The sequence below is a fragment of the Lepisma saccharinum genome, chromosome 24 (genome assembly GCF_977018435.1).
Source record: "Lepisma saccharinum chromosome 24, izLepSacc3.1, whole genome shotgun sequence".
In the NCBI taxonomy this organism is placed as follows: domain Eukaryota; kingdom Metazoa; phylum Arthropoda; class Insecta; order Zygentoma; family Lepismatidae; genus Lepisma; species Lepisma saccharinum.
Genome location: NC_139252.1, coordinates 61,307,885 through 61,325,515, shown reverse-complemented (window position 1 = coordinate 61,325,515; position 17,631 = coordinate 61,307,885). Strand labels below are relative to the sequence as shown.

Below are 17,631 nucleotides of genomic sequence, written 5' to 3'. Positions count from 1 at the left end.
TAATACTAATTATAAAGGAATGAGGTGAAAAAATGGGGGAATTAATTGAAAAGGAAGAAATTTCATAAATTTTAAGGAAGCTTACACACTGAATCGATAAGCTGCATGCAGTATGCTGGGAACAAATCATATGCAGCATGTTGCTTCCTACTGAAGGCGCTTAAACAGAATGAGCTTATAAATGGAATTATTAGCAAGAGGACCTGCTTGTGTCAGTGTGTGTGTGTGTGAATGCTAGAATTTATAATAAAAAAAAACAAGAAATTAATAGATATATTAGACCTTGCTTAAGAAAATCCTATCTAAAAATCGTCTTGGGCATAATATTCTTCTGTGCAAAAATAAATAAAGGATTCAGCACAGCAGCTAAAATGCTCACAATGCTATAAAGAGCCCTTTTGAAACCTAAGATGATATGCTATTCAAATAACTGCAATAAATTGATTCTTCCAATATGTAAAAATCCACTTGCACAAACTTCAGTGCAACAGGTCTAATGTTCATGCATTATTAGAACAATTTTATTAAATTATTATTCTATGCTGCTATGCTGTATATGCATATTCATTAAGCATAATAAAAGTATCAAATTCAACAGTGAGTAACATTACCTTCGCTGCAATCCGATTCGTCAGATCCATCAATGCAATCTAGATGTCCATCACAAACAGATCCTGGCCTGATACACTGACTGTTATTGCACTTAAATTCTGGTTTCCAACACCGCCTGTGAGCTGAAGAAAATGAGGTTCTTTAAAAGTGATTAATTATTGCTGAAAATTATAATTATGTATAGGTAATGATATGCCTAGTTGCCATAATCTACTTATTTCATTTTCCTACAGCAAAACACTTTTGTGTTTTGTAAAACACCCTTTGCCCCAACCCAAACCTCATTCATTGCCACCATGTTAAACTACATAAGTAGGGTCTGGGACTTTATGTTATAACATATATTTTATTTGACATCAGATCGGATACTGGGGGTGAGATCTTTACATATCTGATGAAAGTCAGTCGAAATAGACAAACTTGATAAGGCATATTTTGACATATTTTAATTTCGTGTTTTTATAACATATTTCTTCAATTTTCTCATAATAAGACATATTTCTGTATAATTTCGTAATTGTCTTGCATATAATCGGTTATTTTACAATTTATTTATTTTTATTTTATAATTCGTACCTTTAGCACAACGGATAGTTCATTATATCGATGGCAGGGTAAGGAAATTACGAACGAAGAAATTAAAGCAGATGTCATCTTCTTACCAACTAGTACAGAACAAAAATACCCACTTTTTTATAGCAAGCTGCCAATTATGGTTTACTTTCCACAAAGGGTGTAAATCTGACATAATAGCAAATAACATTTTGGATAATTGCAGTGAACCTCACAATATATTGTCAGTATTTTCCCACTACATTATATGGTTAAAGGGATTCTGACTTCATTTAATACTCCACCCCCATCGTAGTCGATCTTCCCTGGAAGATACTGACATCCCGTATAATGAGACATTCGAAAGTACTGTTGTGTATATTTTTGGCTTTACTGGGGATACTTCTGAATTTTTCTGACATATTTTTAATATTTCATGACATTTTTTTCCATTTTTATAACATAATTACATACATACTTTAAAGTTTTATAGGACATAAAGTCACGGGCCCTATACATAAGCATTCCCCCACTCACTTATTTCAAGTCTCAAGCAAACATATCCTCATCTAAAAATTTCCAACCCAAGCACCATCTAATAGTGGGATGCTTGGTTGAATTTAGGGAAAGGTGTTTGTATGAATGAGCATGGAGACAATGCAGTAGGTGGGGGCAAGCTTATGCAAATTATCCTAGCTGGGGGGAAGCTTTACAAAAATTTTCTTAACTGGGGAAATAGGATCCATAACTAGTGTGCTGCATCGAGGCTTTTTTGCTTGATCGGTTAATAGTTCGCACGGATGACGCTAGATGGCTTACGGAATTTAGTGTTTCTTCGCTCGAGCGAATAATGCTTGAACAGGCAAACGATCGATATATTCTCGAAGTCCAGTAGTTCACGTACAACTGTAATTTGCTTGTGGTAGTGGGTCTTCAAATATGCTTTGTGAAGTGAAAGATGCTGTGAAATTGAAACTAAAGTGAACATGGTCATTATCTCCATGTTAAAATGTAATTTAGTCTATCTTGCCAATACAGCAATATATGAAAATGAATAGATGATTATGGGCTGAAACTACCAGCACGAATTTTACATATGAGTCATTCCATGCGAAATCAACACAGCTTCCGACCTGACGATCTCAGATTTTCATGAAATTTGGCGAGTTGAAACTATGCATGGAACTTAGTAACTATGAAAATATTTAGTCTCGTGCGTCTTATAATTGTTAAATTATTCAAGGTCAAAGTTAGCAGAAATTGCCCTTTTTGAGCCCGCTTAGCTATACTAAATGTGCTGTAACTCCGCAACTATTTTGCCTAGAAAGCTCAATAAATTATTGTACAGGGAATTGAACAAGCTTTCCAGTGATATATAACAAGCCCACCTTTCGATAAAAATATAATTTTGTCACGTGACCTTGACTTTTGACCTTGAATATCTCAAAACATGTCATCACCAAAAATCGTGAAAAAAATATGTTTGGTCCCACATGCCATACTATAAAACATATCAAAAAATCATTCTGGGACTGCAATGCGATCAGAAGATACAAAATAATATGTGTAACTATGTGACTGATAAAAGCTCCATTACGTGAACAATGACGAGTCAAAAGTCCTTTAACACCCCCTTCAAAATGTAAAGTAATTATCGTGGTCATGAAAGAAATAGGTTAGGCACAGGGAGACCTCTAGCTGTGTGTGTCAGGCGCAGGTCTGGTATATTCTTGACCGCCATATTGAATTCAACGTAAAAATTTCAAAGGAAAGGGGGTGATGTGATATATCAAATCAGGCTATAATTTCACGAGAAATGAAGCAGCTAAGGTTTTTCCAACTTATTTTTAGGCAGCAAAACGTCATACGCATATCTTTCACTTACAATATATGCACATTATAGTGTTGTCAATATTCATGTGAGCACACTCGTTGACGTCTCTCACACCAACATAGAACATTTGGCAATGTAGCAGGTGCAACATCATCGCAAGCGGCAACTATGCCTTCTCTCAGATGGTCAATATCAGGAACTTCTAGTGCATGCACCATTCTCTTCAAATGTTTCTGAAGGTAAAAGTCCTCCTAAGATGTTAGATCTGGGGAACGTGCAGGCCTTTTAATAGATCCCCGTCTGCCCTTCAATCTACCCAGAAATTTACCATGAAGAAATTGCCAAAATATTCACATAGTGTGGTCACACACTGTCCTGTTTCAAAACTCTGGAAAAGTGCCATATCCCGTAAGCAAGGATGAAAAACCTGTTCACTTAACACATCCAAGAAGCCCTCACCATTTTAGGTTCCGTTGTTGAATATGGACCAACCATTCCCGTTCTCCATACACTATACCACATCATTAGCTAGCTTACCAGCAACAATCATTCGGCTGGGATCTGTCTACTGTACATTATCAAATCATAGGTATTGCATATTATTTTTATTAACTTCAACGTGAACTTAAAAATTAGCCTCGTCACTGAAGAATTTTTCATTCCAAAGGAAGTGTCACGTAATTGTTTGATATGCTTTTCCCAATATTCTTCACCATTCAAGTATTTGGTGAATGTCGCTGATTAAAATCTATGCAATGGTGCGTATACTTCTTTCTCTCCCAACATGTCAGCGTGATCTCGACGAGTTCTAACACCTTAGGAACATTCTTAATACTTTGCTTTTAACACTTGGAAAAGGAGCAAATGGTTACAAGCATACAGTAATAACTTTTTGCTGACCAGAATAACTCCTTTACATTTTGTAGGGGGTGTTAAGGGACTTTTGACTCGTCATAGTTCATGTAATGAGGCTTTTATCAGTCACATAGTTACACATAATATTTTGTATCTTCTGGTCGCATTGCAGTCCCAGAATGATTTTTTGATATGTTTTAGAGTATGGCATGAGGGACCAAATATATTTTTTTCACGAGTTTTGGTGATGACATGTTTTGAAATATTCAAGGTCAAAAGTCAAGGTCGCGTGACAAAATTATATTTTTATCGAAAGGTGGGCTTGTTATATATCACTGGAAAGCTTGTTCAATTCCCTGTACAATAATCTTTATTTGAGCTTTCTAGGCAAAATAGTGGCGGAGTTACAGCACATTTAGTATAGCTAAGCGGGCTCAAAAAGGGCAATTTCTGCTAACTTTGACCTTGAATAATTTAACAATTACAAGACGCACGAGACTAAAAATTTTCATAGTTACTAAGTTCCATGCATAGTTTCAACTCGCCAAATTTCATGAAAATCGGAGATGGTCAGGCTGGAAATTGCACATATCTGTGTTGATTTGGCATGGAATGACTCATATATATTTGTACGATTATTGTCACATTGAAATGATATTTGATATTCTATATATTCGAGCGAATCACGCTTGAGCGTGAGAGATTCGATCGAGTTTGAACGAGCGAAAGTGGTTCAATGTAGTACTCTAATCCCTACCATGCTCCTCTCCACTTTGAACATTGTCTACAAGTAATTATGGTAAATTATGCTGCTCAATGGCATATGATATTTCTGCAAATACTATTTACACAAAGTGCATTTTGTGTCCGTCATTACTTGCATCTGATATGTTTTTAAAAAGCAGTCAAGTGTGATAGTCTAACACCAGAGTAATAAATAATTTAAGCTTTTTATAATCATCTTCTACACATTTGTCTTACATTGGAGAGAGTTTGCAACCCCATCAGCTCCCCCTTCATTTTGCGTGAAATTTATCATTAGAAGATAAAGCACAATGTCACTTCACTCCAGCATCTTGTCTTGATCAGCTCAGCAATGTGCACACTGGATCCAGCAACTACCTACATGGGGACATTGGTGGCAGGATCCCCAGCAGGGACTTATCCAAAATTTTCCACCTGGGGAGGGGGTGTAAGGTGAAGGTGACCATAAATTGTACCCTTGTATAAAATTTGGGAGGGTTGAGTAAATTGGGGGCTGTTGGATGTGTGTGTGTGTCGATAAATCACTGGTCTGAAGTCTTCCCTGTTGAAAATTCTGTCTAACGTTTTCAGTAGATCAATATATTGTATGTATGTATACCTTTAGGTGTTTTGAAACATCTACTGTGTTCCGTTTCCTCCCTCTGGCTGGGTTGGCGTAGAAGTCAAGCCTCTCCATTTTTTCCTGGTCTTCGACCACTACTCTCTTTCCACGGTGTTCCAATCTGGTTCTCTTCTCATAACATTCTCCACTATCTGCTCTTTCCACCAACATCTTGGCCTCCCCCTTGACCTTTCTCCCACTCCTTGTGCATTGTAAGCTCTTACTGGTAGTCTTTCTGCATCCATCCTCTTCATGTGTCCGAATCATCTCATCTGTGCCTGATCTATCCTGTCCTGGACCTACTTCACACCACTGTCGTATCTCCTCTTTCCTTAATTCTATCCCTTCTAGTCTTCCCCAATATAGTCCTTAAAAATTTCATTTCCACTGCCTGCATCTTTCTTTTGTCTCTATCTGTCATTGTCCAAGTCTCAGATTTTCAAACAGATATAAATAGAAATTGATATGCGATATTTACAGCCACATTCTTAGGGTAAACACACTACATTCTACATATAATATGAAGAAAATATTTCACTTGTAGTTCCTGTACTGTACATTACAGGCCTACTGAAGGTGTTCAGTAGGAAACCATTGAGTTTCAGTAGATTTCCAAGAAGGACAGTAGAGTACAATTGATAACAGTAGATTCTGTCTAATGTAAACAGCAGAAATTTCCAGCTGGGATTCAGTTGACTGATGGTCACAACTGCTCTGAACTTTTTCAAAGGAATGCTCCGAAATTTCAACTTTTTCCCCACTTGAATCAGCTGGAATTTTTTGGCTTCTGGCTACATTTTAAAAATGAGATTGGTTCATGATATATTCAAACTGGAAGTGGCCTCCTGCATCAGGTTAGGCAAGAAATTCTCAGAGCTATAAATGTTACACTATATCAATGTCTGGAAGCATTGTGTACCTATACTTACAGCACTGGCTTTCGTCCGACCCATCCCCACAGTCATCAATAAAGTTGCAGACAGCATCCACTGGCACACAAAAATGGTTGTTGCACTTGAAGTGAGTCACAGGGCACATGTACGTCTCTGAAAAGGAAATACAGTGGCTTTTGAATAAGTAATAAACTAACTGAACAAAAAAATATTTTCAGAGAGATTGTATTGTATTTGTTTTTGATTCCAAACACTTTGGAGGTTTGGCCCGTCTCAGTACTTCAATCTCATTCAAAACAACCATTTATAACTTACAAATGTACTTAATAATAATAATCGTTATAATCTTGCCACAGGACATAAGCCTTTCAAGTTCATCGTGTTTCTCGTCAAATTCTAGCCCATTTCGATATGTTACATGACCATCTCTACATTTAAAAAAATGAAGTTGACTCAAAGATGGCGGCTTTCAAGATGGTGGCCAGCTTAGTAGAATGGCCTAGGCGCTTTACTCTTCGTTCACACCTGTTTCGAGACATTGAATTATTATGAGTCGGTCCGTTTGTTACTTATTGGGCGTGGTTCCACAGTGTTTGATCCACTCCCTACGCACACAGCACGGATGAGAACGAGAGAGGCATTTACAATTCGGGACGAGAGGAAGATTGCCAAATGCAACATACGGGGGGCCATTCACTGGATGTATAGGGGCTATCCACGAGTAAACAAAAATATATCGAACGGCACAATCGATTGTGGAACTGTAGCACAACAACTTCCGGTTCACGGAGGCCGGGTAATTCAAGCACGTACTTGCGGCCTTTCTTCTCGTTTTGTATATCGGATGAAATGGATCATATAAAAGCACTTGATGACGAGGAGAATAAGAGAGATCAGGGCAAAGTGGAGGCCTTTGCATATCAATTGGATGAGCAACTAGGAAGTAATACGGCAATATCCATTTGCTGATCGTCGTCCTGTGGCCGAGTGGTTAGCACATCGCGCTGCGACGCCAAGGGTCCAGGGTTCGAATCCCGGTCGGGCTTGGTTGTTTATGAATGTCCATTCATCATTTCATCACTCATTCCCATCTTCGCAAATTAGCCAAGAGGCACAAAACGCGAAGTAAAATAAACTAAATCAATCAATCAATGCTGATCGTAGTTTCATTGGCGATATTTGAAGCCTACATATTAAATAGATAGCAATTTTTCCCACAGAGTGAGAGCACTTAAATGCATACATTTATGTTTTAAGTGAAAAAGTGTGAGATGTACGGACATATAAAAAACGGGAAAAGGAGCTTCTTTTCTTCTTTCATCAGTCAGGGCTAGTCAGAGGGATGCTGGTTTCGTTCTCGTTTGAACGCAGAAATACAAAACGCTCATTGTTATTTTAAGTCAATCTTCTGCTATTTGTGTTAAACATGACGATGAAGATGAATAATAAAGTGGAAAAAATAATGATGGGACAAACACAATGACACACCATTGCCTCACCATGGTGTTCAAACCTAGGACCTCTTCTCCATCAATGTTGATTTGATTGATTGAGTTGGTGTTTTAAGTCCACTTTGTGCACAGTAAGGCTAATCGGGACTGGACCTACAGTTTAAAGTGGGATCCGATCCACTATGTGCCTCCACCGGGAATCGAACCCGGGACCCCTTGATTACAAGTCGACGACGCTACCACTGCTCTATCAGGGAGGCACTGTATCTATCAATGTTGAAAAGATTTCCATCGCAAAAGACGAAAATTAATAATATTGCCAGCACTTAATTTTCTGGCTACACAAAAAGAAAATCCTCTGGTTGTTGCACAAAAATGTATTTCCTCTTGTTACACAAAAATTTAATACAGTTCGTGTGTACTTCAAGAACGTAACGTGTAACCTATCTAACTATGACCGAGCATCTTTTGAAAGGAAAAGTAATATTTTTGCTCATATCACTAAACCAGAGAGAAAATCGAGATTTGAATGATTTCTCTTCTACCTTTAATGAAGTGCAAGGGGTGCGGGAAGCAAATTTTTTGGTTGGGAAGGAAACAGGACGGGGTATTTTTAAAGTCCTGACGTTCAAAACGGGAATATAATGTTATTTCCCGACTAAATTAGGAGATTATATAGGAGCGGAAAATATTCAACATTACCTGATACTAAAAAAAAATGCTAATTATACACACAATTTCACCCTCGAGTGATGATTTATTTTGCATTTCTGGAATAAAAACTCCTAATTTCAATAAATTTCGGACATTTAGTACAAAAAAATATGTAGGGAATAAACTACTTTTGTTTAAATTCTATCATTTTTTCCGAAGTCTGGATCGGAACGGGATTTTCTTTCAGGTCCCGACTTTTGGTTTCCTGCACATCCGTTGTTATTACTGGGGAGTCTACTCCTTGCTAATGGACTTCCAATTTTCACGCCTGACAGCTTGAATGCAATAATTTTGGCGCCTAGATCTCGAGGAAATGGATGAAGAGAGATCCGTGAAAGATTATTTAGCCGTGATCGTAGTTTACATCCTCCTTGTACACACCCATTCGTTCCTTTCATACATGACACAATCTCAGCTCCATTTAGCGACATGTTGTGAGCCTACGAACCGGAAGTTGTTGTGCTACAAGTATGGCGTCCGCGCGAAGGCAGTTCTTTCCGGTGGATAGCCCCTATACATTTCTGTGCTTCCTTGGCGCGGGCGGGAACTTGACTTCCGGTTTTCAATAGAATAGCATGGAGATCAAAGGTGTAAAGGAAGTGTCTTAAGAAAAGGCGACAATCATTGGGTGGCTTGTGGTTAGAACACAAGGTTGGAAACAAATATTTTTTTCTCGGGTATCTGTAGATAGTTTTCGGACAGATCCGATACGGAAAAATCAGTAAATTCAGGCAGTAGAGCGAAAAGATTGGATACAAACACCAGGGAATAGGCTCTATAGTCGACACTACATCATCGGAGTAATTCAAATGCAAATCATAAACGTCTAAGGCACATATGTTGACTCTATTTAAAAATTGAAACTGTTTATAATCATCCAGAATTCCAAAAATTATAATTTTATATAATCAATGTAAGCTTCATTAGTAAAATATAGTATTTTCTTGAACGACACTTGCAAAAGTCAATAATAAAGTCATAGAATAAAATGCAATAACTGTACATTTCAGTATTGTAACTGTTGTGCTGGATATGCACTCGAATAGCATTAATAAATAAATAATAAATTTCATATAAGATTTGTTTATTTCATTAGTTTAGTAATTTTTTATTTTATAACATTTATAACAGTTGTAATTATTATTATTATTTCTAGTATTCTACTTTTTATTACTGGCCTTTACCCCTTACAAAAATTTCTGACGACTCTCTCTCTAAGCCATATGATAAAATTAATGTCGAAAATTATACATTTTACTGTTGTAAAATTGAAGTATTTCAATGTTTATAATTTATGTAAGCTTTATTTCAACCTGCAGAAGTCTTAACACGAAACTGTTGGTAGAAGATCAACATTGTCTTGGAAAAGACTACTATTTTTCCGTAAATCTTCATCCAAAGGATCAGGGAAATTGTCAATCTTTCCTAATTACATACCTTTGTTTCTCTACGTCACTCAAAAATTTCAAGTGGTCTAGTTGGTATCCGATCTTTGTTAAGAAAATAAGCTCGGTGACGATCTGTATTCCACTTGTATATACATTGGAAAATTTCCCAAACCGGATCGATTATTTTTTGTTCACTCAGGAATAACCCCCATGCGGATATGTCTTTACACTTGGCAACACTGACGGTGAATAATTACTGCGCATGCCCGAAAAGGGAAAATTACTTTTCGAACATTGGAATCGTGGGAAAGGAAGGGAGGGGGACGAACTGCAAAAAGCAAGATTCACTGATTGTAACATTATGCGCGGTTCACCCAATTAATTTCGGATCAAGCGCACTTAAAAACTCAAACAAGAACTAATCGAACGCACGGGGAATAATCACGTACGATTACGCTTTGTCGAATTGGAAAGTTCGCAATATTGGGTGTCAACAATTAAATTCGAAATTGCAAGGAAAATTGGGGCGAAAACTGACAACGGAGCTCGATATTGCGAACAAATAAGGAAGTGCAACTGCATAATGGGGCGTGAATTTTAAATAAATAAATCAATTTGTTTTTGGATGCGACGAACGGTTGATGAGCACTGGGTCAATTGGGGACATTCAATAAACTTGAGAACATAAGCCTAATTCAAATTAGTCCAGCTTAGTTCAAAATAAATTGCAAACATGACAGACCGATTCCTCCGATTTTACAACAAAAGCACATTTCCATTCGAAATTCTGCCAATTTGGATACATTTAACCGCAACTGAAAGTTTATATTGTTGATTGATTGATTTGCTTTATTTTATTTCACTTTCATGCCACTTTTGTAAGTGTCGCGGTAGTCTAGTGGTCGAATCCCGGTTCGGACATGGATGTTTGTGTTTGTCCCAATGAGAATACAGAGAATATAGAGAAAATTGATAGGCCTACATGTAAAAAAAGAACGGTGGATACTAACGCTTAGGGCATTCCTTTTTATCCTTAATAAAAAGTCTGTAGGGCGTCTGACTGCAACGCGGGAGACCTGGGTTCGATTCAGGCATTGTCCCCACATGAAACGGCTCTGGGGCTCACCCAGCCTCAAATCAATGGGTACCTGGGCGCAACCCTGGGGGGGGGGTAAAGGCGGCCGGAGCGTGATGCTGATCACATCACCTCCACAATGACCGAGATCGAGAATATGTGGCGCCCTATCCCCATATCCCCAAAATGTGCCTTCATGGCATGGTGCTATGTGAACGGGGAACTTTACTTTTTTTTACCTTACCTTTATGCCACTTTTGGCTAACTGCGAAGATGAGGATGAGTGATGATATGATGATGAAGGGACACACCCATGTTCAGGCCGGGATTAGAACCCGAAACCTTGGCGTCGTAGAGGTCTGTGTGCTAACCATTCCGCCACCGAGAACTGCGAGCCAAAGACGACACACCATTTCTTGGAGGGAGCTGTACAAGGTTAAACCTTCTAGTGTTGAGGGTTGGGGCTCCGTTCTATAACCCACGTTGTTGACTAACAGGAAAATAGTAGTGTGGATGCTTCTGACATGAGAACCGGCCCTGGAGAGAGGGCCAACTCGGGCACTCGGTCCAGGCCTCGCGCTTCGGTGGGCCCCGCACCACAAAAAAATAATTGTTTGTGTACGGTTGATACAAGTTTATAAGACGCCTGTGGTTCCAATTAAGCAACTAATCTAATTTTTCTTCATGTCATGATGGATTAATTTCACATACATAAAAGTATCCTACACTACTGAAACCTTATATATATAAATGGATGTATGTACAGTGTATATATGTTTGTTCCTGCATAACTCTCGAACACATGGAGCAATTTCAGTCAAACTTGGTACACATATCACTTACAATCTGGAAGGAAATACTGTGTGGGTAAGACGCCCATGGCACCACTAGGGGTGGGGGTGGGAAGGGGACATAAAATAGTATTCTGTTGCGAGGCATTTTCGTGTGTCATATCCTGCAAGTTATGCTTCCCACCACACATAACGGCGAATTTGGTTGCCTGCACAGAAGGTGCGAAATTGCATAGTTTTCGGGGTAGCTAAGATGAATAGTGACACTCCCAATGCCGTTCAACTCCAAGTTCATCACCTATCGGCATGGGGGGGGGGGGTGAGAGGGGGTGAAAAATAAAATGCCACAAATGACCTAGATTAGTGTCGAATCCATAGTTTTCAGAGTCGCTAAGCTAATTGGTGACATTCATCATCAAATGAAATTAGTTACTTTTTACACTATAGTTATAATTCATTATTATCTTATCTAATAGAAGATTGGGATAAATAAATACCCGAGCAACGCCGAGTAATCAGCTAGTTATAATCTAAACAAAGAAGTATACAAAAAACGTGTTCAAATATGTATTATAGAGTGAAACCAGGAAGTGAAAATATTTTATATGAAACAATATAAATTCAGTACAAGGTCAAAATTCAATAAAAAGAAAACAATATATATTTGTTTGATAGAGGAATATGCTCGTGGCTCTTAGGTCTATATACGAAAGACAAGGTGAGTCAAAAGTCACGAAGAAGTTTCAACAGAACATACCTTTGACATATGATAGTGGCATTAATTGATTTCCTGGTATTATGTGCGTGGTGATTTCTTTCACATGGGTGAAAAATTCATGTAAGTGGGCGTCGGGGAAGGGGGGGTCGAACGGATCAGTGGACCCCCCCTGGAAATTGACATCGTTCATGTCAAGATACAAGAAAGTCGAAAGTTTGTTCCTCTTATTGTTAAGAACAGAAATAAAGTTCATTTAGTTAGTTATCGAACAGAATAATCAAGGTAGAAATACATTGGATCGAAAACATTGAGTGAAAGATACAGGAACAAAGTTATATTCTACCATTTCATCCAAAGAACAAATGGTTCCACAGTTTCCAAAACTCTAAGAATTATAGTTGTAGGTGAAAGGTCACACAACACACTTTATGAAAAAAAAACTCTCTCTTAACATTTAAAGCCTTTCCTTGAACGAGACGTGCAAAGGTTAATATCAAAATTCATTCAGATACTAACTGCATAAAATGCAAAAGAAATAATGGAAAATACAGTGCTGGTATTCACTCGTTTGGTGGATCGAATCTCCCCATTTATATAATAACAATAATTATTATAATTATTTCGAATAAAATTTATTTTTGTTAGTTTATAATATTTATTATTGTAACATTTATAACGGTGGTAATAATACTTATTATATTTCTGCTATTCAACTTTTATCATTTGCCCGACCTCCCTTGTAAAAATTTCTGGCGACGCCTATGAATGTCAACCATTATTGACTTCGCATGCATGAGCGCTTGCCACAACTTTCATCATTCCACGTGTCAATGTTATGGCTTGAATTTCTGCACGGATGTTCTCTCCTGGAGTTGGTGGATTGTCTGGGGTTTGTTAACATACACCCGTCCCTTGAGGTACCCCCTAAAAAGAAGTTTGCTGCTGACATATCTGACATTTTATTTCGTAAAATGATTAGATGCCCGAAAATGGTCCGTATGAGTGCCACGTGTCTCCGTGGCTGCGTGCGCTGTGGCTCCGCTTCTTGAATGATAAACATTTTATGTATTCCCGTAATTAATATGGTCATTATTCAGTGTTGCAACCCCTTCGTGAATTATGGCCCACCCTGCCTAAACATTAATTGATTATTGCTCGTGTTGTTAGTCCATCCACTGTCTTAAGGTTTATCCCACATCTGAAGTGCCCTTAGAGTACTCTATTAACGTCTTGTTCTTCAGCCTGAAAACAGTGAAGGCAAGTCTTTAACAGCAAAGAGGCTCGGGAACGTAACAACGTGGCTGCCATTATCACGAATCCATTTCGAATTCACCATCTCAAAGCTCAGAAGCAAAGGACCTTACACGTCGAAACGCAAAAGATACAAAGCAACAATGGAACAATGCGAAAGAATGTTGCTCAGAATATTTGCTCTTTTCCCCAGAAACGATCTCCTTCTATTAGCGGAACGAGGATAGCGGAACAAGAAAGAAAGAAAAAAAACAAAAGAGGAGCTGCAGAGAAAGACTCTGAGGAGCTCTCCAGCCTGATTGGAGAGGACGGAACAAAGCGTCTCCTGATTGGAAAACAATGAACGGCAGCTCCATCTGGTTTAACGAAGGAGCAGTTAGGCATCGGAGACTACGAGAACTCAAAGACATCACAGCGTTCTTTGGGACATCGATGGAGAGAACGTGGGTTCTAAAACGGAGCCCTCAACATTTCAACGAATTAAGACCAAGAAAGATTTTGAGCTTTTCACTGTTACTTCTTCAAACTAATGGAGTGACATTCACAATTACTTTGCTCAAAAAGTAACAGAGAAGAATAGAAAAAAATATCTAAGAAATAAACAGCGATTGAACTGTTAAGTCCGCTTTATCCACAGATAGGCTAATCGAGACTGGACTTACAGTTTAAAGCAGCGTTGTTACAGGTACAGGAACCTGTAAATTCTAATGGATTCTATTGGGTTCCGCAACAGGGCCGAAACATCTTCTCGTATAATGTAAATCGGGTCCAAATTGCGTATTGGTTCATTGCATTGTTTCCTGGACCGAATTTAAATTGATCCGGAAAAAAAGGTTCCTGGACCGAATTGAAATACTTTACAGGTAAAAGGTTCTTTACGGTCCAGAACCCTTTTACGCTTCCTGGACCGAAATTGAATTTATTTAAAATTCCTAGACCTTTCAACAACCCTGGCTTAAAGTGGTAACCGAATCATTATGCAATGTGCCTCCACCGGGTATCGAACCCGGGACCCCTTGATTACAAGGCGACGACGTTACCACTACTACGCCATGGGGGAAGCCCATATAGAATGAAGGATACAGGAACATAAACAATAGAGAAACAGATAAAGAAAGAGATGCAACTTCAAGAATAATTCTTGCCATTAAATCATGCGACAAACTCAAAGCAGAAAATGTAGAACACTGTAATTGGGCACTCGCCTGTTGTGTTCACATAAATAAATACATAAAGAATTAAATAAGAACAGGTAGAAGCAGACGAAAATGAAGAGGGGGAGGGAGGGTTACAAGAGAAAGGAAGTGAGAGATAGCGGGGCTTTATTTTACCTCGCTTTTGTGCCACGTTTGGCTAATTTGCGACGATGGCGGTGAGTGATGAATGGACACTCACAAATATCAATGCACAAGACGGGATTCGAACGCGAGACCCCTGGTGTCGTAGCGCGATGTGCTAACCACTCCATCACGGGGGCCGGTTAGAGAGAAAAAGAGAGAGGCAATGAAAGATAAGGAGAGAAAGAGAGAGACAGAAAAAGAGAGAGAAACAGAGGAAAATATAAAAAAGGTAAAGTGCTCCCCTGTGCTTAACCATGAAGGTGTATAGGTCGTGAGTGGGGGTGATGTGATCAGCATCACGCCCCTGACCGCCTTTACCCCCCAGGGTTTTTCCCAGGTACCAATGTTATTCGACGCTGGGTGGGCGCCGGGGCCGCTTTCATTGTTAGAAAAGTTCCCGGATTTGAACGGGCCGGGGATCGAACCCGGGTCCTTTAGCATGGTAGTCAGACGCGTTACCGACTGAGCCACCGCGGCCAAGGAAAAGATAGAAATGAGAAAAAGAGAGAGGGAGAGAGAGAGAGAGAAAAAGATAGAGAGGGAGGGAAAGAAGGAGAGAGAGAGAGAGAGTGAAAGAGAGAGTAAGAGAGAGAGGAAAAGAAGAAGAGGAGGAGAGAGGATCTACGATCACCGAAGTAAGACCTATTTCGTCCACTCCAACCCAAGTAAAATTCTCTAACAACGTCATTTCATAAAAGCAACAAATACAAAAAAAAGTAGTGACGTTAATAGCCAAATGCTCGAGAACAGTCAGTGGCGTACGGAAGGGGATTACCGGGTTTTAACCCCGCTTGAGCTTTTGAAATATTATGGAAAATGTTGTAGAAAAAAATAAAAATGGCTATTTATCACAGTCAAAGATCTGCGACAAAAATAATAATAATAATTTGAATTATTATTCCCATAGAGAAAAACATAACATTCCAAACACAATCTAAGCGGCCACAAAGTTCAATTTTGCAATTCTTTTACAAAAAGTCGCGCAGTCTCTCGCGAGAATTGTGAAAATTCCTTGCTTCGTCGCAGTGTGCCGACCTTATTGCAAACGTTCTTCCCGGTACTGATTTCACATCCCCTTGTGAACTCTCAAGTGATGCTGAGTCTACATCCACATCATTAAATAATGTTGAAGAAGTGCTTTGTGAATCACCTAGAAGTGATAAATGTGTTGGAATGTCTATAAACTTACTTTTCAACGAAAACATAGACTCAGTGGAATTTGGCAACATGTATTCTCGCGCTTCATCATCATCCTGGGTGAGTTCCATAGGTAAAGGTAATGTAAATTTCCCCGTGCATATAGCACCGTGCCATGAAGGCACACGTAGTGGTGTGGTGGGCCCCACACATTCTCGATCTCGGCCATTTTGCAGGTGATGTGATCAGCACCATGCTCCGGCAGCCTTTATCCCCCAGGGTTGCTCTCAGGTACCCATTGATATGAGGCTGGGTGCGGAGACAAGGGTGGATAAATTACAACCAATTCCTGGAATCGAACCCGGATCTCCCACGAGGTTGTCAGACTAGGCCACCGCGGCTCCTTCCATGAGTTTCATATTTTGATTATTTCAATAAATTTAATATATTTGCTTGTTTTTATGGATTTTCTTCACACTTGAAATGTCTCACCTATCATATACAAATAACCGTTGATTAGACAATTATTTTGTAACAAAGAAACAAAAAATATGTAATTTTGTTCTATTGCTTTCATAAATATATTTATGTAGATATCTACTACTTAATAATAGTAGTGATATAAGTAGTAACAGCAGCTGCATTAGTAGTATTATTAGTAGTAATTAAACTAATTAATTAATTGTAAATATTATTAATTAATTATTATTAATTAATTAAAGTATAATAAAACAATGGTAATGTGAATTTGTAGAAAGTTTTCGATGAAATTCTGCGTACGCTACTGAGAACAGTGTAGCAAACTCTTCCTTTCCCCATCGAAACAATACATCACGAGACATCCTACACAGCTGAAGAGGCACTATATAACTTTCCCGTCTCTCTCGAAAGTAATAGCTAAATCTACCAGGATTGGTCGTAGCCTGACAATACAAGACGAGGTAAACATCTTTCTATAGAAATAAATTCCTTTCCCAGACAAAGAACCAGCACGTAGAATCGCCGTAGCGGAAGTTTTCAAAAGAACTTAAATCAATTTTTCGAGAAGGGAAAAAAATGCTCGGTTTCTCAGTATTTGTTTCGAATCGATCCGGCGTTATTCTCGCCAAACCCTTCAAGAGTTTCATATTTTCCTCCAAGCGCCCTTCCTCCATATTTTTCAGAAAAAAGTTTCAAGAACCGTCAAAGAAATATCTTGAGAAAGAGAGAAAAGGGATGTAGAACAAGAGAATTTCAGTTCAATTCGCCGTTTTATTCTTCAGGAAAGTTTTACTACTATATCCGAACAATGTGAAATGTAATACAATTGTAAAAACATTATCTTCTGAGAACTTTTTGTTCTCCCATCCCCAGCAGCATGTCAGAGAGGATTGCCATGAGCTTCGTAGAAATTTTTGAAGGGGGTCAGGCCATTTCATAAAACTTGATTATTATAAATAACAATAAAAATAATTATTACCACGATTATAATTATTATTTTACAATAAGAACTATTATAAACCAACATTTTATTTCAAATTTATTATTAATATTATTATGTAAATGGGGAGATTTTTGCTATGCCATTCACCAAATAAATGAATATCCATTAAAAGTGATTTTCATTATTTTTATTCAACAATCATCATTCAACACTAATTAACAAAATTATGGC

At 38.4% G+C, this 17,631-nt stretch overlaps 1 protein-coding gene across 1 annotated transcript in view; it reads right to left on the bottom strand.

The window, feature by feature from the left end:
* LOC145978201 (G-protein coupled receptor GRL101-like) overlaps positions 1-17,631 on the bottom strand; it is a 376,753-nt gene that overhangs the window by 60,361 nt on the left and 298,761 nt on the right. Inside the window, exons 5-6 of the mRNA XM_083110642.1 lie at positions 6,149-6,265; positions 612-734 (exon numbers count right to left, since the gene is read on the bottom strand). Of these exons, the coding sequence (XP_082966768.1) occupies positions 612-734; positions 6,149-6,265 (240 nt within the window). The remainder of the gene's footprint in view (positions 1-611; positions 735-6,148; positions 6,266-17,631) is intronic.